The sequence below is a fragment of the Choristoneura fumiferana genome, chromosome 7 (genome assembly GCF_025370935.1).
Source record: "Choristoneura fumiferana chromosome 7, NRCan_CFum_1, whole genome shotgun sequence".
NCBI classification, from domain to species: domain Eukaryota; kingdom Metazoa; phylum Arthropoda; class Insecta; order Lepidoptera; family Tortricidae; genus Choristoneura; species Choristoneura fumiferana.
Genome location: NC_133478.1, coordinates 18,210,843 through 18,235,574, shown reverse-complemented (window position 1 = coordinate 18,235,574; position 24,732 = coordinate 18,210,843). Strand labels below are relative to the sequence as shown.

Genomic DNA, 24,732 nt, shown 5'->3' with positions numbered 1-24,732 from the left:
AATACAATAACTCTTTATTGCACACCAAGACATTACTAGCAGTTTAGCAAAATTTACTAAATTGGGGGCCAACCATAAGGCCCTTATAGAAAACAGGCTCGTAACTCGCAAGTGTGATAAGGTCCTAAAGTACGTCACACTCATTTTGACCATTTTTAGCACCCAAACATGTCGCACGTATTGCTATGAAAATTGCTGTTAAGTATTTTGTTCCTGAGTCACAAATCAAATGAACCCCCTCCCACCCTTAATGTGTAACGTAATTTATGGATGACCCCTTATCCCCTTACATGGATTTTTTCAAAACATCGTGTTTTTATTTCTTTTGTAAAGAAAACCCGTGCCGAATTCCTTGTCCATAGATGCAGCAATTAAGATATCGAGATTTTAGGTACTTACATACGTGTTTTACTGATTTTGTGATACAGGGAAGTAGGATATCCACGCCCCTCTATATGAACCATTGTTGAATCATGTAGATAAATTAGAAATGCTTGAATCACAGCATACAGATATATGTAAGACTAGCCTGTCACCAGCGACTCCGTCCGCGTAGAATTCTTTTAGCGCTATCCCGCAGGAAATATCCAATTTCCCGGGATAAATACTATCCTACGTCCTTCCCCGGGACTCAAACTATCTGTATACCGAATTTCATCTAAATCGGTTCAGCGGCTTAGGGGCCATCCATAAAGAACGTCACACTAGTTTTGACCCTTTTAGTACATCGTTGAAAACATCTTTGTTTCTACTTAAAGCGAGGGAAGCAAACGACAGCGCCGTCTGTCAGACTCTGTCTAATTGATAATTTAAAATGTCCATATTATCGTATTTTTTAAACATATTGGTCATCATTCTACTGCTGGACATAGGCCTCCCCCAATGAGCACCATTGCGCCTTGTGCTCGGCTGGAAGCACCTAGCTTCTACTACCAACTCAAGAAGTCCTTTACTCCGTCGGTTGTCGGTTCTTCAGTGGATATAGCTGGTCCATTGCCACTTCAACTTGCTAATTCTCTGAGCTATGTTGATGACTTTAGTTCTGTGTCGGATAATCTTTGCGAATTCATAATGACCTAATATTTTCCAGGATTTCCACTCACCTGTAACCATAGATCCACTCCAGTTTGAGCTTGTTCTGCGGCGGTGGCGCGACCTTGGCAGGGTCCAGGTTATCCTGGTCGCTGGGTCCGTAAAGCACCACGGGTCTTCCGCGCAAGTACATACGCATGGTACCTTCCTCCTCATTGTACTGGCATGTGTGCGTGCTGGAAGCAGGATATGGTATAGAAGAAATTGTATGAGTAGAAGATTCTCGAAGATTTTGAAGATTATACAATAGTTTACGTAACAGTGCCCTTAGTGTAAATTTTCGGTTACAAAATACATCTCGATCGCGTTCGCGTTAAATTCTCAATTTTTATGGAAACACGAACATCGCAAACGTTCCGCTAGAGGCGCTGTTCGTGTTTCCATATAAATTGAGATTTTAACGCGAATGCGATCGAGACGTATTTTGTGACCGAAAACTTACACTAAGGGCACAGATCGACACTGGTGTGTCACCGCCGATGGTGTAATTAGCAGTCGCAGAATACATTTTTACTGGTGTCAAATCCCGAAGGGAATATAATCACTATATGTCGACGATATCAGTGGGGAAGTGCTCTTTCGTACGGAGTGACGCAGCACTGAACGGGACCAGCCTGCTAGAAAACAGGAAACCCCGCGGTCTTTAATAGAACTCAGTAGGCTAGGTTTATAACACACGCGTAGTAAAACGCCTACATGAAAGTTACAAATAAAAATTATGACAAACGATAGTAAGTACAGATTTAGTGAATAATGTTTTGCCATTATTTTTCAATTAGATAGCAAAACAAATACTAACTTAACCGACAAAATACGATGGCAAAACGTTATTCAATGGATCTGTATAACTTAACTTAAAGTCCAGCCCTCAGGCTTTCATAATTTTGTTTTATGGGCATTTTCAGAAAAAAGTGTACCCTGTACTTTTTTAAACCTAACAAATTTTGGGTTATTTCTACTCAGAATCACGAGCACTATCGATTTAAGCAATTAAAAAAGTGTCCCACTTTTAATTGTCAGTTTTGTGACGCAGTTAACCATACATGTTGTATGGACCGTCACAAAACTGATTCATAATAAATTTTGTATGCAAAATTAAGGATAATTAAGGCAAAATGGTTAAGTAATTTTTTTTCTGAAAACCCCTTTATATCGATCAAACCCGCATAAACCCTTGAACAGTGTAACACGTTGTATACTTTACAGTTACTACGCCTACCTATTACAGCACTTGTTAAAAAAATGTCGTTGCAAAGTCAAGCTAATAATGTCGCATTAGTCTTACATCATCCTCAAGAATGCTTGGCGACGGAATTATGCAAAAAATGACCAGCAATTTACGTCAATTATTTAATACGACAGCTGCAGCGGTCAAGGTTATGATCAACAATGTGAAGACGTTTCGCTTTAGACGGGTTTTCATCATGCCAGTAAAATCAGAGTAGTATAGGCCGTGCCACGAGAGTTGAAGTGAATGATTACATACACAGCTACATGACATGATTTGTTACATATTTGAAAGTGTTTTGGATACCGAAAACATAAGTTCATTTGTAATTCGTAATCGTAAGGTAACTCCGTCTACGAAACGGAAACACGATTAATTGTCAACTCCACCTTTTTCTAACTCGTGAGTGCGAAACTTGAAACTGTCGTTTGCTGTCGTCTTTTCTCTGAAGCTAGTTTTGTTTTGTCGTTGTTTTCTTAGCCAGATGATCTGCCTCTTGTAACTAGTCTACTTCTAAACCACGGCTGCCTTGAGAACATATTAAACCAAAATGCGACTAAATGTATCAAATTAAGAGATGAATTATGAGATGAACGGCTTCAACTGAAAATAATTAATCATTTTAATTCTACATTAAGTAGATCTACAGGTTGAACTGATTGCACAAAAGGAGAACGAATTAAATGAACGAGTGAAATCTCGCTGTCTTTACATGATAAGTTCTTGTGTGGACCTCAACTCTGGTTTTATAAAAAATCAAAATGTCAAAAAAATCTTAGAAACACAGTATGCACATGAATAGGATTATTGACACCACTAATCAATGAGGGTTTTTGACAGTCTAAATATCGCTAGATGGCGTTAGTATTGTAAGGTTCGTTTGACTTTGTGTCCGGTTCACAATATTCCAGTAAAACCGTTCCAGTAGCATGCCACTGCGGTGCTCGATCGATCTTGTGTAACTCGTTGGGATTGTGATCGCGCAATGTATCGCTACAGACACGATTTTACTGGAATAATGTGAACCGGGCGTTAGCCTTGTTTGCTACCTACTGGACAAACGTGACACTAATTCCAAAGTTGTCAAACGTACCTCAAAATACTAGCACCCAACAGCCTTCTAGTTCTCGGAACCCTCTCACTCACACTCCTTCTCGGAAACCCTCATTGACGCTTTTTATGAGCTGCCAAAAACAAATCCCCCGAACATTTTGTACAGTAATACTGACGTCACTTGTCAACCAACTATTTATTTTATTTCAACGCTAAACAAGCAAATTTTGCAGTCAATTGATTTTTTATTAAGTACAGCTGTTTTGGAATTATTATTGATTAATTAATTAATCATATTCTAACATTTATATTCAAAACACAGAGTTAGTTAGTAGCTTAATTCTAAGAAATAACAAGTCCTGTGGTCTTTCCGGAATTAGTAAGTCTAGCCACTTAAAATAAATTATTTTAAGTCAATGTTAGATACCTAGTAAATAATTGTTATCAATTACAGTCAATGATGAATGATGTTAGTTGCAAACGCGAAAACGCTCATGCGATGATTTTCATGCTTGTTTTCGTTAAAAACTCAAAAAGCCAACCCAAAAATACCCAAGCGACTTACATCGGGGTGAACGACATCGTTCCGCCTTAAAATGGAGTTAAAAAAATGAAGATTCCAAAAAAGTACTGCGCTGTAAGCTTCCAAATCCTTCTACCAACTTAAAACGCGTAACTAAAAATGAAAACAAATGTCCAGTTACATAGCTTTTATGTGAAATTGTCAAGCTAATAGATCGTTATGATACACGAAGCCATTATCTAAAATCAGATAAGAGAAAATAATAGGTAGGTAGGTATTAATAAACAAAACAGTTTTACAAACGACAAAAAACTAGAAAATTACCTGTCATCCATGGCGGGAAATTAACAAGTGACCTTTTACTTTTTAAATTCCGAAAATGGCACGGATACCGACGCGCTTTTAACTTTTTTTCTTCAAAACGAGTTTCCGAGACACAGATTCAATTCGTACAGCCGGCGTCCGAGAAAAACAGCAGCAGACTGGCTTGTGCAAGCTGTGGAACGAACCGCGCCTCATGATCGCACGACTATTTCCAGTAAACCACATACGTCACCGCTTTTGTATGAGGCTTTACAAAGTCTGCCATTCAGAAGCATCAATGGACGCTTATAATGTGGGATTGTCGTTTGTAAATTACGTTTGCGATTAAGGTATTTGTGCAGATAACCTCACTTTAAGCACACAAGGAATATTTATGTTTGTGATGCCCGTATGACTTATGCCGGTGATTGGGTTCGCGGCAAACTTCGCGTTTAGAGAAAAGATGACCGTGAACTGTGAATCATGGTCGCTCACAGTCGATTGGAGACTGCACGGTAGTTTATCAGTGTTTGTTTTCATTTTTTTTAGGGTTCCGTAGCCAAAATGGCAAAAACGGAACCCTTATAGTTTCGCCATGTCTGTCTGTCTGTCTGTCTGTCCGTCCGAGGCTTTGCTCAGGGACTATTAATGCTAGAAAGCTGTAATTTTGCACGGATATATATGTAAACTATGCCGACAAAATGGTACAATAAAAAATTTAAAAATATTTTTTTTAGGGTACCTCCCACAGACGTAAAGTGGGGTGTTTTTTTTTTCTCATCCAAGTCTATAGTGTGGGGTATCGTTGGATAGGTCTTTTTAAATTTATGTGCAAAATTATACACACACATTTGAAATTTACTAAGCTGCGAAAATTTCAATGCTGTCGCACCACTGCTGAGCTCTGTCGGCTTTGAGTCAAAGAATTTTAGACCACTTGATACTTAGACAAGTTACTACTTAGACCAGTTGCTTCTTAGACCAGTTGCTTCTTAGACCAGTTGCTTCTTAGACCAGTTGCTTCTTAGACCAATTGATATATAATTTGCTACGTAGACCAGCTGCTTTTTAGACGAAATGATACTAACCCCCATTTTTAGCAACAAACTCAAACATTTGCGCAAGTGACAGGAATTTAATTAACTTAATGTTTACAATAAATATATATACAAACGTGTAGTTTTTACGATTTCAACCGAATAAGGAAAATAAGGACAGTCCGATACTTGTACGCGTATTACGTGACATGCGTTTATAATGTAGATTTTAATCTGATTTTACGTACACCAAGTTATACCTCTACTTTACTTATTATGTCAGCTTTGTTAATATTTACTTACTTTCAAGTCTCTAAAAGTTTTAAATTTTCAAAGAGTACTAGTGATGGCAAAGAGTACTAGCAATAGCCGTGGTGGCCTAGTGGTTTGACCTATCGCCTCTCAAGCAGAGGGTCGTGGGTTCAAATCCCGGCTCGCACCTCTGAGTAATAGCCGTGGTGGCCTAGTGGTTTGACCTATCGCCTCTCAAGCAGAGGGTCGTGGGTTCAAATCCCGGCTCGCACCTCTGAGTTTTTCGAAATTCATTTGCGGAATTACATTTGAAATTTACCACGAGCTTTGCGGTGAAGGAAAACATCGTGAGGAAACCTGCACAAACCTGCGAAGCAATTCAATGGTGCGTGTGAAGTTCCCAATCCGCACTGGGCCCGCGTGGGAACTACGGCCCAAGCCCTCTTGTTCTGAGAGGAGGCCTGTGCCCAGCAGTGGGACGTATATAGGCTGGGATGATGATGATGATGACTAGTGATATACTCGTATAATAATTTTTGTTGTTCAAATGGGAGGTCCCTTTTGCACGTGCCATAAATTTTCGACCCTATCTCCCTCTAAATTTAGTGAGATGTAAGATTTTGGTCGACCCCACTCCCCCCGTTCATCACACCTAAGATTTTCCAAAATATATAGGTACATTTGTGTGATATAATGTAATAAGCGTTTTCCCAGAGATAAGAACAAACTAGATCGATTTGTCATCCCCGAAAACCCCTACATACCTCATCGAAATCGTTGGAGCCGTTTACGAGATTCTAATTATATATATACAAGAATTGCTCGTTTAAAGATATTAGATAGATAGATTAGATTCACTAGTTAATTGTGCCTGATTACATGCGGCATTCATACATATTTTTTGTGGAGAAACTCCTAAAAACCTACCTCTGTTTATTCAGATTCAGATAAGAGTCTCTTTCTCTATTTTAGTAATGATGTCATTTATTCTCGCAATTTTGTAATTTTCTCCTGGAAATAAATTGCGTGATATTTTTCGAAACCTCCCTCCCCTTGACCATAAACCCGTCAATCCCTAGAGTAGATTTACGAATAAAAGTAACGAAATAAAACCGTTTAACAAGTTACAATACATTTTGACCACCAAGTATTTCCAAGGCACGTAGTGTATTCTCGGATCGTACGAGACGTTAATGATGGCAGAGCTATTGTCAAGTCAGCTGGACGGCAGCCGAAGGGCGTTCGAGATCATTTATCTGACTGTTGTCAAGCATGATAATTTTCAACCAAGAGATTTGCTAGGTTATAAACTTATTAAATACTACCATTGGCCTTGTAGAATCTCCAATCTGTTTTTCTTCTATACCTACTAATAAGTTAAGGTGATATACCTACTAAAATTAAATAAAAATAATAGATGTCCAGTCAGTATCATTTTCCTTTTCCTGCATTGCTCTAATACCTGTCACAGACGAACTATCCACGGTATAAGATATTGCTATTGATTCTATAACTTTAATAAAAAAGTAGGGAAGGATCCTAACAAGGAAGTAACTACGTATGTACATATGGAAAAGACCCAGAGATAGTTAAATAAACCGCCACCGCAATGATAACCAAGGTTCCGAAAAACATCCGTCATTTCTTATAGTAGGGACTTTCTTATGATGATACGAATTACGAATGCACCAAGTAAATCTGTAGACTACGAATGAATAGGACTTAAATGGGTCCCAGATTGTCTTCATTGTGCATTTACAAATGAAATGACGGACGTTTTGTTGTTTTGTTTTACCCTTGATGATAATAAAGAGGAGTGTTCGCACCACCACCATACATGTACACCATAATACCGATCAGACCCCACCACCGAACAAAATCGAACTTACCCGTGCTTCAGTATAGGCCCGTTTTGCGACGGCTTAGAATATAAGTTTAACAACGACTTTGTCGTTGTAAATCTAGAGGGAACGAACAAAACATTAGACAACAAAACAGGGTAACTAAATAAATACGCACTAAATCTAGTTATAAATTATAACTTGGTACTCCGCGGTCCACCGTGCGCGAAGTAGCAAGGTTTTACTTCATGGATCGGAACTCCGCAAAATAACGTCAGAGCCAAATTAACTAATGATCTCTGTGACCACTCTTGTCTTAATATTTTTATGCCCCAAGTATTTCTGATGCCGTCACTGTCTATTTTGTTCGAAGAAACAAAGACTACATTTCCAATATCTTACATCAGAAAGTAACAGGCCTGAACTAAATGAGTCTAAATAAATATTATTTTATCTAGATCTCTACATGGGGATCCAATCTAAACCTGTCAATCAAATGACAAACAAATCTCGGATAAGGATATAGGAATCAAAATTTTTGACTAAGTTTGGGAACAAAAGGAGCATAGACTTTTTAACCGCCACGGTCGGTCACAGCCGACAAAAAAAAAATCTGAAAATCGTTCAATATGCGCCACGAAATGTCGACATGGCCACTATGGCACTTTTTTCAGCTGTCGTGTTTTACCGACCGTGGCGGTCAAAGGGTTAAAAACAGTTTTTGAATTTGTACGTCCGTATACGATACGAAAACTAAATAACCAGTTTGACAGTTGTGAATTATTTGAAACTTTAACCTTCCGCTGTCGTGTCAAAGTCCGTTCGTTCGTATATTTTCAGACAATCGCAAAAACATTATACAGGCAATATTTTTTGTATCCCGATTTGTCTTTGCGTGGGATATCAAATTGAACAATAGGATCATCGACCTCTTGTGAGGTGTGATTTAGTGCTTCTGGCCATTCAGATAAAACTTTTAGCTAACGCAAATAAAAATAATATGACATATATATACCTACACCTCCAGAGATCACTTAGTGGCTAATATTTCAAATTTCGAGTACGGAATTTATGCAATTTCTGTCTCCGAGTGCATTTCAAACAAGACACTGCATTTAATACTTATTAAGCACTACACTTGCCAGCAAAATGTTTGAGTATTGAATGACTGAATCGGATTTCAAGTCTAGTAGGTAGTACTACTTAGAGCTCAAGAAGTTTGCCAGCGACTGTATGTAGAGAGAAGGGTCATCAGTGAGAAGGGTAGATATTTCTACATCTTCGGAACAGTTAGCATAATATTCAATCCCTGCATAGCAAGAAAGCCTTTCGATTCTGTGAATGTTTTGAAGTGGAATACACAACTAAAGAAAAGAAAATTATAATAGGGAATATGCTTGAAACACTAAATATTCTGTTAATTATTCTGTGCCTTGATACAAAACCGGAAAATAAAACGAGTGACGTAAAACTCAACAATACCGATCTGTTGAAAAATGTAGCTTTTTAGAAAAATGAAATTTACTATGCACTTTCCTTGGTCGTTATAATAAAGGTTTATTTGAACAAAAAATATGTTTGCATATTCCCTATTGTTCATCGATCAGGTTTTCTTCCCACACTTGACTTTGACTACGTTTCATCTCTTTCAGTAATGCGTCTGATCACTCGTGGCACGCGAGATAGGAACGGAGAAGCGCATATTGCGTGCTCTCTCGCACTAACGAGCCTTATTGTGAAATGATGTAAAAAACTAAAATTTAGTAAAGCTCTTCTTGTTTATTTTAATTTGGAACATCAATATGTCTATAGGCCGGGAATACACATGCCAGCAGCTCGCACATTTTCGTGTAAGCTTCTCGAATTTGCACGTAGTTCGACGTACAAAAATGTGCAAGTACGGCTATACATGCAAGTGGAGTTTCACTGAAGTTTTTTACCCTTTCCTGGTCCTTTTTATGAGTATGTAATCATTTTTCTACTGATCCCTTGTGCCACGAAGGATTGTACAATATTTACCATGCAGCACAGCATTTAGCAACCCACCTGATGTTGGTTATCAAGCCCTGGGCATTGAAATCGCCAGTGGAGTTCCAGCGCTTGGTGAGATTGTTGCCTCCAGGTGACTGGCTCTGGTTGCTCGAAGTAGAGTTGTTGCGGGATCTACGATAAACTGCTGTATAGCTACTAGCCACTAATAAGATACACGTACTAATTCATTGGAGAGGAACCAACCACGAATAAAAGACAGAAGATTATCGTGAACCGTATGAACCTTTTGCTTTTCACGCGTATTCAAAAATAGTATCATAAGATGAAATGGCATCAACGGAAGTTGCTATTATTATGCAGCTGTTGCCTGTGAGCTTCGACTTTGAACATTTTCAATAGGGTCATTACAATTATTAAATACCCCGTTAAATTAAATAGATATTCGTCGATAGATCCAGAACGGCAATGGTAAGTACTTGACGTACATTAATGTACTTTCGTCAACTTAGTGACGCATTTATAATTTGAAGGGAGATTTCCAAGCTTCTCCATACTAGAACTGTGTCCAACAGTTGGCGAAGGCCAGTGTGAAGAGTCGTTCTTCCAAAAACGCGTTAATTGTTTTAAATACAGTTGGTTCCTCTGAACTATTGCATGGTTAAGCATACAGTAAACATGAATAAGTAGACATGTGTGAAGCTCAGCTTACAATATATACAAATAGCATTTCATAGTGCCTAATACTTAATAAATAAAAATCAATTTACTGAACAATGGAGACAGAAGAAACACTGCAGTTAAATCAGACGCAACGCAAGTAGACAGCAAAGAAGATAGAAACGATGAAATAATCACGCTTAAACGAAGAGTTTTGACTACTAAAGGTGTGGATAAACATCCTTCGTCTTGAGAACCTTCTATGACCAAGATTTTAGGTATGTGATATTCATGTAAGTAATAGGTATTTGTATCACCATCTGTCAATCCTGTACTGAATACACGCAGGTTCATCCTATATTTAAATAGACGCATTATAATCAAGGAATGAGGCTTCAATGTTGACAGCAGCTTTTGACCACGTACTACGGGCATTGTGATTGTGGCAGTGAAACCAAAATGCAGTTGATGTCCTCACCAGGGTTGCAACTAGTCTTTTATGCCCCCGGTGCAAGCCTTTACATCATCCTTTTGGCATAAAACTAATTACTACAACAAAAAAATCCTGAAAAACATTTACAAGGATTATTCGATGTTTCTGTGTTGTTCCTTTCTAGTCGCGATTCTGCACAATATTAATTCTGCACACATATGTATTTTATCACATTCGTTATTCTTCACAGTCATTATTTTTATACAAGCCTGCTTCTTCCTAGAAGGAAGAAACAATAATGGCATAAACATCCAATAATTCTTTATTAAAATAGATACACGGATAACTCACGTATTCACGTAGACATAGTCGACAAGTTTCGAGTCAATCCCGCGGCTCCATCTCAAGGTACACTAAGTAGGCAAGTGGGTTGGAGGTTCTGGAACATGACGGGCGTACCCCGACAATTAAATACGTGAGTGACCCCTGTATCTTTAATTATTTTCCCAACCATTAATTTGAAAACACCTCGTTCCTATAACCCTTGAACCCTAAATCTTGGTACTAACCTGGCCATTTCGGCGTCCCCATAGGACCTTATGCATGGGCGCTGCCCGAGTTACGTTACTGGCCCTAAAGGTACTGTTACACATGCTAGTTACTAGCACAAAAGTATGCTACTAATGAGCAAATGCTATCTACTAGCATGTGTGTATAAGACGTGCTCGTATTAAGCATGTTTATTAGTGGCATGCTACGAGTAGTTAATCCACCGCCTGAAACAATTCAAGAGCATACTCATTTAGCATGCTTATTGCCATGCTCATAAGCATGCTTATTACCATGCTCGTAAGCATGCTTACTAACTACTATGTTCATAAGCACGCTTATTAGCATGCTAGCATGAGCATATGTAACAGTACCTTAACTCCTGGCAATCAAATAACTTGTGTTTCAGACCATGTACCTGTAAGGCTGCGGCGCATGCGTGACGTGCGGCGCGGGGGTCGCGCGGGGCGAGGGCGAGGGCGCGGGGGACAGGGACGACGAGGACGCCGGCGAGTCAGACTGCAGCGAGCCTGTGGACTGGTGCTGAGGACCGCGTCTGAAAATAATGATCATCATTGATATCGTCGTCAGCCGAAAGACGTCCACTGCTAGAAAGATAGACGCACTACTTACACACGTTTATAATGTTTTGAACATAACGATACAAGTAATAATTACCTCGAAGTTTCGGCCACATTGCAGTGGCCGGGGTCACGAGTAAACTGAACTGTGGGCCCTCGCAGACCGCAGACTTTCTATCAGTCGATAGTTTACTCGGGTTCTTAATCAGTGAACACGTATGCAAGTGCGCACACTATAACGGCCGATACCGAATCACTATAGTGTACGCACTTGCATACATCTTTATACTGATTAAGAAAGAGCCCAACTAACTATCGGCTGATAGAAACTCTGCGGTTTGCGGAAGCTCTAAGGGTACCTATCATGTTTGCTTAGCAGCGCGAGTCTTGCGAACTACCCGCGCTTTGTGTGCGCTTTTCGTGTTGTTTTGCCCAAATAAACAGAGATTGCATAATATTTATCAGTCAAATAAAATTATCAATGACTCATTGAAGGGTCTGTACCCTTAGCGGTTGATATTCCGGGATTTAAGTTGACTACAACCTCTTAAGAGGGCATCCGCAATTTACGTAATACATATAGGAGGAGAGGGATTGCTGTTTGTGACACACGAATAAACAATTGATATTGTCACAGAAATAAGTGCGATAATCATCATCATCATCATATCAGCCGTAGGACGTCCACTGTTGGCCATAGGCCCTCCCCCATATACCTCCAGTTGCTTCGGTAGGAAGGGGCCTGCACCCACCCTGATCCCGCGGCTTTAATCAGGATATCCATCCATCTCGTTGGTGCACGTCTTACGATGTGCCAATGCCACTTCAACAAGCTAATTCGCTTGGCTTTGTCGATGGTGTATGGGAAGGATATCATATCAAAACTGGTGTGACGTTTTCTTCTTCTTCTTGGTCGCCACACTCTTGGCAGAGTGGTCGTGGTCGTCACATCAGAGTTGGTGGCAAGCTTTACAATCCGTCGCCATTCCTCCCGTACTGCAGCCCTTCTCGAACACTCGTGGAGTGGGCCGTTGAGTGCAGCTTTAACTTGGTCCGTCCAACGTATGGGTGACCTGCCGCGTGCTCTCGTGCCTTCAACCTTCCCTTGAACCACAAGCCGTTCCACAGATGTGTCCTCGCGACGTGTGATAAGGCCAAAGAAAGTGAGAATGTGACATTGGACGATGCTTCTTGATGCTGTTTGATGCCGAGTTCTTTGAGGATTGAGACGTTGGTTCGGATTGCGTCCAGGATATGCCAAGCATTCTTCTCCAGCACCACATTTCTAAAGCGTCTATCTTCTTCTTCTCGCTTTCTAGTAACGTCCACGTCTCAGCACCGTAGAGAAATATGGGAAACACCAATGCCCTGACAAGTCGCATTTTAGTAGCTTTTGTGATATATATGTGTCTGTATTTCCATATTTTTCCGAGCCGATCCATGGCGGACCTGGTGATAGCCATGCGCCGCTTGATCTCGTCCGCGCATCCACCGCTGCTTGATATCCAACGCCCCAAGGTAAACATATGACCGAACGACGTCGCAATTCGCAATTTAAGTCACTTCCGGCGAGTTGTTAGTGAGTGACGTTTTAACAACCTTTAAAACGATCCCCTGTGTACTATCAGTGCACTGATCATTTTATATTGTTGCATGATAGGTTACATAAAGTAAAAGCATTAATGTTTGGGTGGTCGATAGAATAATGATGGTATGAGAGTACAAGATTGACGATCATCAAGCGCTTTATTAGCAGTTGCCAAACAGAGAAACAATGACGCAATCAGTGATTGATTTAAACGTCGTAAACTGAATTGATGGAGTGACTATTGTGGCGACGATGCTTAATGGATCGAGCAAGTTCAAATAATTAGTGTAATGGATCTGTAATTAGAAAGAGATGAATTGGAATGGACGATAACGATTGCGTTGATTTCGTTTTGGTGCAAAAAGTTCATGATTATGATTGAAGTTGTGAGAAAACTAATGCCAGTCAAACGTACTGATGCAAATAAATTAGTAATATTAATACGTAAAAGTAAAATGTATCTTTGAACGAACAATTCCTATACTTATTTGTTTATGCATAACTGTATATTATTTATTTGTTTCGGACATATCCAAAACTACTAATGATGTCTAAGAAATTAGCTAGTTAGTTACGTAGGGATTTTTAGGGTTCCGTAGCCAAAATGGCAAATACGGAACCCTTATAGTTTCGCCATGTCTGTCTGTCCGTCCGCGGCTTTGCTCAGGGTCTATCAATGCTAGAAAGCTGTTATTTTGCACGAATATATATGCAAACTATGCCGACAAAATGGTGCAATAAAAATTTTAAAAATTTTTTAGAGTACCTCCCATAGTCGTAAAGCGGGGGTGTTTTTTTTTTCTCATCCAACCTTGTAGTGTGGGGTATCGCTGGATAGGTCTTTTAAAACCATTGCTAAAACGATTTTTTGACTCAGTGATTCGTTTGCAAAATATTCAACTTTAAAGTGGCAATTTTCATTAAAATCGAGCGTCCCCTCCCCCCTCTAAAATCTAAACCGGTAGGTGGAAAATTTTGAAAAAAATCAGGATGGTAGTAAGTATATCAAACTTACAAGGAAACTATAAAGGTTAAGTTTTAATAATAAAATATACCTACGAAATACGAAATCCTTAGAAAAATATTACTTAATTTTTTCGTAATGGCTACGGAACCCTATTTCGGGCGTGTCCGACACGCTCTTGGCCGGTTTTTGTAATCTAAATCGGTCTGATTTCTGAAAAATCACGAGTTTACGAGTTTTGGCAAAAAAGGCTTTAAACAAAGGTAAGAAGTTACAATGGGCTGCGCAAATAAAACTTTTACTTGGTTCAAAGAAAACTGAAAGATGTCAGTAGCGTGACTAAACATTTTCGTTAGGCAACCCGGAAAGCGAGAGCAGTGCGAGTTTGATGTCATCGGCCTTTGCTTACTTTAAAAATTGGGGCAACCCGGGTGGGAATCCAATTGTTACTGCCACTGAAGGAATACCTTTGTGGTAAAGAGGATGCCGTGGAGCCGTAACTGGACGTCCTCTTGGCCGTTTCTCTGTAGGATGGCTGCCGTAACCGGAGTTCCCGCGTCGGCGTGCCCGACGACCCTGTAATGTAGCGACAATTTTTTTAGTATCACCACACAGCGACAAGCAAAAAGAACAGGTTATTCATCATCATCAGCCGGAAGACGTCCACTGCTGAACAAAGGCCTCCCCCTTAGAACGCCACAATGAACCACAACTCGCCACTTGCAACTCTCACGATGCCGTCAGTCCACCTAGCGGGAGGCCTGAAAACGGAGATTTTTGTTGTATAGGGACATTTGAGAGCAAATCTCTGTAGGAGGGGTCGAGCCGAATCTCATCCAATTTCACGCGGGGGAGAGTGAGGGTCTCAGTTAGCATTAGGTAATTATTTTTCTGTAAAAAAAGTGTAATTTTGCGCGATAATTGAAATTAAGTAAATCACGTTTCTCTGCTGAACTGTGAGTGATTACTATATATTTATCCCGCTCACGCGAACGCCACAAAGTAGGACCGTAGCTCAACATACGAGTATGCATGTAGCAAAATTTCATCTCCGCTGGATTGCGGTAAACGAATGCTCCGCAGTCCGCAGCAGGAGTCGCGAGCAACAGCTTACATAACACACTGCGCTTTGGTTTCCTAGGACGCAAGCAGTGCCGTCATTATAGCGACCGTAATAACTAAGCGGTGAATGACGTCACTAGAATTGTCTTATGTAAACAAAAGGGCGCGGTTTCCTAGAGAGCGGTGTCAATTACCGCTCTCTAGGAGGAGGAGGAGCGGTTTTGAACATGAAACTACCATGAGACTCACTCATATTAAATATAATGACCCGGATAACTCACGTCTTAAATCGAGTTTAGCTGAGTGCGCGTGTTGCAGCAGCCGCTGAGTCGCGTTGCTCCGAAGACGAAGGGCTACGGATTAGCCCGAAACGAGCTAAACTCGATTTAAGACGTGAGTTATCCGGGTCATTATATTTAATAGGAGGAGCGGTATCAATTACGGCCGCTATATGACGGCACCGCTGATCCTAGGAAACCAAAGCTTTACCATATTGCAGCCGCCGCGATCTCGACTATACTAAAGCTACTGTTACACATGCTAGTTACTAGCACGAAAGCATGCTACTATTGAGCAAATGCTAGGTAGCACCAGCATGTATATATAGGACACGTGATACTATTAAGCATGCTTATTTAGTGGTATACTGGTACTTCGGGTAACGAGCATGTGTACGGGGACCCTAAGGAGTGTCTTACAGGGTATAACAACTAGTCACCTGTGTAACCACCATTCCTCTGCGCCGGCGGCGCCGCGGGAGCCCGGCCTTCGAGCGCGTTGAGCCTCCGCAACGCGTCAGCCAGTGTGGAGCGGAGGCAGAGCAGCTCCTCCGCTTGCCGGGCGCATCGGACCTCCAGCTCGGCCACCCGAGCCGCAAGGCCGGCGCCCTCGCCTTCTAGCATTTCATCTGGAAAAGGAGAAAGAAAGGGGTGAGTTACATGCAAAATTCGTGATGGATTTCTGTTCGTAATGTCTCATTATAGGCCAGCACTATTGTGTGGAGAGGGCAATGGCGTATTATAGTGATTTGCCGTTCTGTGGTCTATTTGACTGCAATGTGTTCCAGGGGCCTTAAGAGGACACTATAATAGGATCGATTGGATATAGAGATTACAATGCTGGATCCGCAATAAACTTAAAAAGTTTAACAATCTCCATAAATCAGTCTGTCTGGTAAAAAAAAACTAGAATGGTACTGCATAAGTACACGACGAGATGACGACCGGATGGCTAAGTGGTTAGAGCACCTGACTAACGAAGCTTGAGGTCCTGGGTTCGAATCCCGGCCGGGGCAGATATTTGTATTAATAATACGAATGTTTGTTCTCGGCTGTTATGTTATGTATTTATCTATATGTCGGCGGCCGATCGTAAAATCCGCCAGATCACGAAATTCCTAGGCATATCGTGAAACGCCGCCATTTCATGATATGCCTAAACGTTGGCTAGGCATATCACGATGTGCCTGAGAAATAATACGGCAGATCGATTAGAGCAACGCATTCGTCGATATTCCTAGCTCTATACCGGGCACATCGTAAAATAGTTTCTTATTTGGCCACTGGTGGCGCTGCGTATGCAATGGCGGCCGTGACCAGCTGACCGGCCGTGTTTGTTTAGCGCGTGAAAAATGTCGGCGTCGCAACAAAATGATCTTTAAACCGAAAATAGTGATTGAATTCAAAATAGAAGTGCAAAAGAAGCTTTTGAACATCAGCTTCGTTCTTTTTATGTGAATCAAACGGATTCTGTGCACAATGTGAAAAAACCATGGACGTCTGCCCGTTTTTAGAGGTTAGAATTTTGTTGGTAAATAAAGTATTCACTAGTTGTTATTTATTTATGTAGAAAAATGTAGGTACGACGAGCGAAGCGAGGAGTGGTTAGTATTAATTGTGATCACGACGCACGAGCCGAGCGAGCGAAGCGAGCGTGCCGCGGCAGCGGCCGGCGAAGTGCCAGAACCGATATGGCGGCGTTTCATGATATGCCTAGGAATTTCATGATCTACCTAAACTGGCCAAATCATGAAATGGCGGCGCTTCATGATTTGCCTAGGAATTTCATGATCTGCCTAAACGTCACTAGGCAAATCGCTAAACGGTGAGTTATGAACGATATGGCGGATGTCCCTTAGCCAATTCATGAATTGGCGGCATTTCACGATATGCCTAGGAATTTCGTGATCTGGCGGATTTTACGATCGGCCGCCGACATATATAAGTATTTTTATCTGTGGCCTAGTACCCATAGTACAAGCTTTGCTTAGTTTGGAACTAGGTCAATTGGTGTCAAGTGTCCCATGATATTTATTTATTATAGATATATATTATTAAGAATTTAAAGATGGTAATCATCATGGGTCCGTATATGGAAGATGAGGAATATAGGTATGTCACGTGATATATGAAGCACCGGCCATGCATGTTGCGCACGCGGCCACCTTGCTACGGGATCCATATACGGACGCCCGGTGTTCATGGGCAGGCTTAAGAGCATTGTGATGAGAATTTACTAAGATAAAAGTTGTTCTACGTTGTTGCCATCCCATCACATCCTGTGATGCTACTATTGGTAAGATGGTAAGTAAAACATAAACTGGTCCTATTGGTGTACGCCCTATAATCGTCGGCTTGGAATTTATGACCATAGTACAAAGCTATTAATATAAAACAATCATAAAATTAAAAATAATAAATGAATAATTAAAACCATCATAAGATTTAGGTATTATTTAAAGTGACTGTTTGTTTAATATGTGTTTAATATGTAAATGAAAATTAAGTCAACTGCTCATTATGTTTTTATATGATAAAAATAGAAAAAATGTCGTTATGCAAACCATTACGCACTCAAACAAGAAGCACACTATTATTTTAAACTTACAGCACTTCTTAATAAACAAGAACAAACGGGTTTCAGTTTTGCGACCTTTTACAGAATTAAAACGTAATCGCATTGCGAAATTTCTTTCAGTTCGCCGTCACACAAGTGTTGACCAAGTGACTATTGTGTTGGGAACAATCGGTTATTGTCGAATTGGCGACATGTGCGACTCTGGGCCTTGCCGATAGACAATAGGGTATAAGTGTCACGTTTTTGTAATGAGGGCACTTGGACGTTATGGTGACGAAAAATGCATCAAGGACGTTGCTTGTTCAAAGCTATGTAGAATACGGCGATGTCACTCAGACTTTTAATTCTGATAACAATTTTGGTATTAGGGCATTTCTATTTAAAGTTGTACCCTGAGTTTATCTCTCCGATTTCAACAGAATTTGGGAGTCCAAGATTCCGGGCTGTAAAAACAGGGTATCCAGATGTGTCCCCAAAATATTACGAAGATTATTAAAAAGAATCATAACAAAACGAGACACATCACGGAGATAAACTCAGGGCACAACTTTAAATAGAAATGCCCATTGACCAGAATTATCCAAAAGATAGGATCCGACGACGTATAGGTAGTTCCAGTTCTTTGAATACCTCAAAGTACGTGTCGCATTTTGTTATTTTTTTGGGATTATATGGCTTCCCAGGCAGACTAAAAACAACTTTCTAGGCGGACCAAGCACAACTTTTTACTTTTTACTAGGTTAGCTGGCAGAACTATCTGTTGTAACTACCACTTAGCCACTGTTCGTAATTTGGCACTATAATTTTATTCTTATCAGGTTTATTTAATGACAATTACTTACCAGTATTCGTATATTTTACTTGGCTAAATTACGAATAGTAGCAAAAGGGTAAATAATTAAAAGTGAGTTCTTCAGTTAGTCCCGAAAACTGCTAATTTCGTGGTGTGTTACATGTAATAAAAATAATCCGACAAATTGAGAACCTCCTTTTTCTTTGGCAAAAATTTTCCATTATGTACATCACAGTCATAACAAAATTTACGCAGTTCATCATACGACGCAATGTCTACATGTAGTTGTTGAACAATAAATCTAGCATGTACTATAGCTAGCAACTGCTCACAAGTATATGGTGAAAAGTGCAAGTCAACTGCACTGTCAACAAGGAAGTTAAATATATCCGGAATCGTTGGGAACTGGTCTTGCGTTGAAGGTTGCATTCTTCAGTTGCAATTTGAATGCAACAGTTGAGATTGGTTTTTTGGAATCTTTTTGTATTTTTTATTTCAATTCCAAATTTTTACTTTTACGGTCATCCCGTAAAACCTAAATTGAAAATACAAACTGAAATATAGATGCACAGAAAAAACAGAAAAATAAGACCATCACTGGGAATCGAATCCGTACCGCGTGCTATACCGCTACACCACTGATGGTCAACGGTACCGACACGAATTTCCCAATGCGCCTCATATCTCAGCTTGTTTTTGTTTCTTAATCACTTAAGCAGCGACGCTAGCGACATCTATGCCGTAGCCCTCATCGAGAAACTTTTTCGGCATTTTTCGGCATTTGCAACAGTTGCCTGCGATTCGTTTCTTTCATCAAAGCGTAGTAATTAGGAAACATCGCGTAGAGTTGACACTTGATTCGTTTCAAAGGCATTGTTGACTGTTGAAAAGTGTAAATCTTTACAATCACAAACCAAACAAGATACGCGATAGGCACACTACAGAACTTACTACGTACAACTCAGACAGATTCTAGTAAGTATAATGTACGTCCGTAAGTATTTAATTACAAGATAGTACTACTAGATTACAATTTATAACTAGTTTCCTTTAAAAATGGACTTCCACGCCGGGTTACCATTTCAAAATTCGAAAATCCGGACATAAAAAAACTTTTGGCCATTTCATAGTAGTAACAGCGTGAACAGGGGAGATGGAAAGTGCGCAGTAGCGTGCAATTAGCAAATTTATACGCGTAAACAAAAAACTACCTACATGTTTCAAACAATCTACCGATATATTATACTAAGCTTTTACTGGGTCTTGGAGGCTGCAAAAGAAATATGCATACACATGAATTGATAACCTCTTGCTTAAAACGGTAACTTACGCCATGCCGCATACACATCGTTCATGGTGTCTCCCGGAGAATCGCTGGCCCGCGAACTCCTGGACTCCCGGTCCCCATGGTGCTCCATCACAGCTCACTTTCACCACATTGTCTCAAATATTTCACTAGTTCACTAACAGTCTCACCACTGAAGGTTTTAAAGCGTTTTAATTGACATGATGACTGAGATTCTGTCGAATACTAACCATATATTTCAAGAGGACATCGCAAAAATTGCTATTCTCAATGCTTATTTTATTTACTTTGTCCACTTCTCAGTGCCTGTAAAATTATTACCTACATAAATATATTTTTTTAAATACCTACATGATTAGCTTGAATGAACTGAACACATTCAACTAATAGCGAGATTGCAACTCTCTTTGCTGCTCGGTTCCCTGCCGAGTCAGTAAAAATTATGCGACCAGTTCCGATGGCAAGGTGATTAGACATTGGAGTTCAAAGACCAAAATTACCAAAAAGCCTATTTGGAGTTTCGAGGGAGGCCTTTGATCACCAGTGGGACAGAATAGGCTAATAATAATAATAATTATGGTATCCCGAGCATCCCACTTACTACAAAGCATTTAAACATCGAAAGAGTGAAAACAAATAAAAACCGGCCAAGAGCGTGTCGGACATGCCCGAAATTGGGTTCCGTAGCCATTATAAAAAAAAAGTAATATTTTTCTAAGGATTTCGTATTTTGTACGGAATATTCCAAGTTTAGGTATATTTTATACCTTAGGCTGCTATTTACTCTTCAACTGCTAATAATTCTCAAGAAAACTTAACCGTTATAGTTTTCCTTGTAAGTTTGATACCATCCTGATTTTTTTTTTAATTTTCCACCCACCGGTTTAGATTTTAGAAGGGGGGGGGCGCGCTCGTTTTTAATGGAAATTTGCACTTTAAAGTTGAATATTTTGCAAACACATTACTGAATCGAAAAATCGTTTTAGCAACCTTTAAAAGACGTTAGACGAGAAGGTTTTAAAAGACCTATCCAACGATACCCCACACTACAAGATTGGATGAGAAAAAAAAATCACCCCCACTTTACGTCTATGGGAGGTACTCTAAAAAAAATATTTTGTATTTTTTACTATAGGTGCCATTTTGTCGGCATAGTTTACATATATATTCGTGCAAAATAACAGCTTTCTAGCATTGATAGTCCCTGAGCAAAGCCGCGGACGGACAGACAGACGGACAGACATGGCGAAACTACTTATAAGGGTTCCGTTTTTGCCATTTTGGCTACGGAACTCTAAAAAGGATGGTTTGTGTAACATACGAGTACCTATAACACATGCTGCGACGTCAGTTCATTTTTCTTGGAACTTGGTTTGACTCGCTTAGGTTTGTAAATCTGTTTGTTTGTTTATTTAATTTTGTTATCTCATCACGCCTAAATCGCTGAACCAATTTAGATAAAATTCGGTATACAGGTAGTGAGTCCCGGAGAAGGACATTGGATAGTTTTTTATCCCGGAAAATTGCATAGTTCGAGCGGGATAGCGATAAACGAATTCTATGCAGACAGTCGCGGGCAACAGGCTAGTCAAAAATAATTATTTGTCGTTTACTTACTGAAGTTGTAGGATGGCATGTGATCACTACAAGTTTACCTACACATAGAGAGAAGTATTAGATTAGGTACTAGACGGAGTTCACAAGGATTAGAGTACCTACCTACCTACCACATGGAAACGAAGTACGAGTATTAGACCATTAACCAAATCAAATCTGCCTGCCTAATCTGTCATTTTGTTTTGTTGACTAGCCCGTCAAATAAATAAATATTATCATGAGGAACAGTAGTTTTTAGCAAACATCTCCAACTCCCGACCAATCTTAAAACCTCGTTGTTAATTTTCCTTTTCATCCAACTTATTTAAAAGACCACACCACATTTCAAATGCTTTTATCTTCAGTATCTTATCTCTGTCTCTTTCTATCTGTGTCTAACTAAATAAATAAACATTGAATAGTTAGAAACCATAAGAAAACACTTTTTAACCAGAAAGCAAGACGCGTCTCATGTGTTACTTACTTACTTTCCAATAATGTAAGGAATTTGGGCTTAGCGGTATCTGCAGCGATTTGCATAAGCATTTGAAACCTGATCTGTCCCTAACTGTACCTTAAGGCGGGTCTACAATCTACAAGGTAGCAGATATTTCATCTGAGATTGTAGATCAAGTTTAGAAATTTATTCGTTTATTAATTAAAGATGCACTAATGCAACATACATGATGATAGATTTTATAGCAATGCCCACAGAAAGTACAATAAATAAGAAACAGCTTCAACTATGCTTGGATCTAGTATTATCACAGAATAAGTAATAGTACAAGTGTATTATGATAATATCAGGCATTGGCGTAACATACACAAGCGGTGGTAGACAAGACCAGGTGCAAAACTGGTCACTTCATAAAATTCCAATAATGTTATATAAGAATTCAAGCTGCATTATACTTCAATTGACCGACTAGCAAGTTTTAAGTCCGCAATTATGAAATTTGTAAAGAATTTGGTCCTTCGGGCCGGATTTTGTTAAATTTTGCTACAAATGACAAGTACTGAGCAGGTCAAACCCATATTAATAAACAAATTACATAAAACTCCGAATCGACTTAAGCTTAAATTACATAACCGATCGCGACGTGAACAGTACCGAACATGTTTACCTACAATTATAATGAAAGGGATCGAAAATTAGTATAGACCGTAAAACGACGTTAACTACAATTGTCTGCTTATTTTGACTCAGAAAGTGCACAAACAAATTGATTAGACCCTCAATCGTCACAGCAATGAAAATTAAAGCAGCAAACGAAATGCCTTATGGGTCAGTGCAGTGAACTATGTGTAATTCGTAGAACTCGAACAATTTGTTTTTCTGTATGTATTTCTGGGTGAAAGGTGTAAAGTCCATACACGGATAATTGGCGCATGAATTAATTGCTGTAATTTAATTAAACACATGTGAAATTGTTTTATTTTAACACTGTGTTGCGAAAGCATATTTGAAAACGTAGATCGCCTTAATTGGTGGATGCAGTAAATTTTGATTTAACTGTTTAAAATATTTAATATTTTATTATGCACTTAACACTGTCAAAAATGAACATTAAAAAGCTTAATATTTAGCATTTCATAAATTGTTTTAGACAAAATGTAATATTTTTAAAACACATGTCCAACGACACTCCACACAATAAAATACATAATAAAAAATATATCTCACTTTACGTGTAGAGGCAGTACCTGCACACACTGTCCTACACTAAAAAAAATAAGAAAATATATAATGTTAGGCATAATTGTTATGTATACTATACACATAACAAATTAACGCTTTCTATAATAGTGTATTAATTTAGTGTAGGTATTATGTGTAGGTACAGCGAATTAGCTCGTTGAAGTGGCAATGGACAGGCCTTAAGTACGGAGAACGGATGGCCGTTGGGGCCGAAAAGTTCTCGAGTGGAGACCACGGATTGGCAAGCGCAGCGTAGGACGTCCACCAACGAGATGGACGGATGACCTGGTTAAAGCCGCAGGTTCACGGTGGATGCAGGCCGCTGCCAACCGAAGCGACTGGAGGTCTATGGGGGAGGCCTATGTCCAACAGTGGACGTCCTAAGGCTGAGATAATGATGATGATGAGTGTAGGTACTAGGTGTCTCTAAACTAATCACCTGACAGACGGACCTGACATGGCGAAACTAAATGGTTCCGTTTTTATCATTTAGGCTACAGAACCCAAAAAAAAATGAATCGAGGACCAGTAGACGCAGAAGTACGATGTTTTTTGTGGGATGCGTTTTGGTGCAGCAGTGGATGTTTACCGACGGGGTAAACAGAGAAATAGTAATAAAACGTTAGCAGCTCGTTAATAAAAGCTCTTAAAGTTTTTATCTCTCAGATAAATGTTATCAGATGGTACAGCAACAGCACGCTAGCCGTCGCGCTGTGCAATCAAGTGCACGAAGGGAAATCTAAGATGTGCTGATATTCTGCGGGTTCCGCCAGTTGATTTAGCAAGTTTCGCGAAGTTTGTTACTTTTTTTGCTGGAAAAAGGTATCAGTGTAAAAATTTGAAATAAAAACTATGAAAATGGAGGTGCCCAATTCACACTGTCCCCGCGTGGGAATTACGGGCCAACCTCTCGCATTCTGAGAAGCTCTGTGTCCTGACCTGCAGTGGGACGCATATAGGCCGAGATGATGATGATGATGAATTTGGAGGTAAGTGAAGTTGTTTAGTTTTTCTGGATAAAAGTTCACTTAACCTGGACTGAGTAGTACAGAAGTAGAGCTAACGGCTAAAATCAGATGATACATTAATCGTGTCCATTAAAGACATAGTTTTGTCTTCTTGACAGACGTGTAAAAACTAACTTGTTAAGTAAGCACAAAATCTGTTTTTTTTACACTATTTTAGTGTCCACGATGTATCTGCTATAATCAGGATTTTTAGAGATTCCGAAAAGTCCAATCTTTGAAAAGTCTGCAATTACTTCAGACAATAACTTCGTAAATTAATCAGTAATTATCATAAAAAATTAAATGCCTAGAGATATCAA

The 24,732-nt window shown here is 39.6% G+C and overlaps 1 protein-coding gene across 1 annotated transcript in view; it reads right to left on the bottom strand.

Moving 5' to 3' along the window:
* Positions 1-20,390, bottom strand: part of LOC141429798 (echinoderm microtubule-associated protein-like 2) — a 41,765-nt gene extending 21,375 nt beyond the window's left edge. Inside the window, 7 exon segments of the mRNA XM_074090340.1 lie at positions 1,104-1,268; positions 7,378-7,449; positions 9,376-9,492; positions 11,379-11,516; positions 14,561-14,669; positions 15,874-16,062; positions 20,135-20,390. Coding sequence (XP_073946441.1) covers positions 1,104-1,268; positions 7,378-7,449; positions 9,376-9,492; positions 11,379-11,516; positions 14,561-14,669; positions 15,874-16,062; positions 20,135-20,222 — 878 coding nt within the window. The 5' untranslated portion in view covers positions 20,223-20,390.
* Between the last annotated feature and the right edge of the window lie 4,342 nt (positions 20,391-24,732).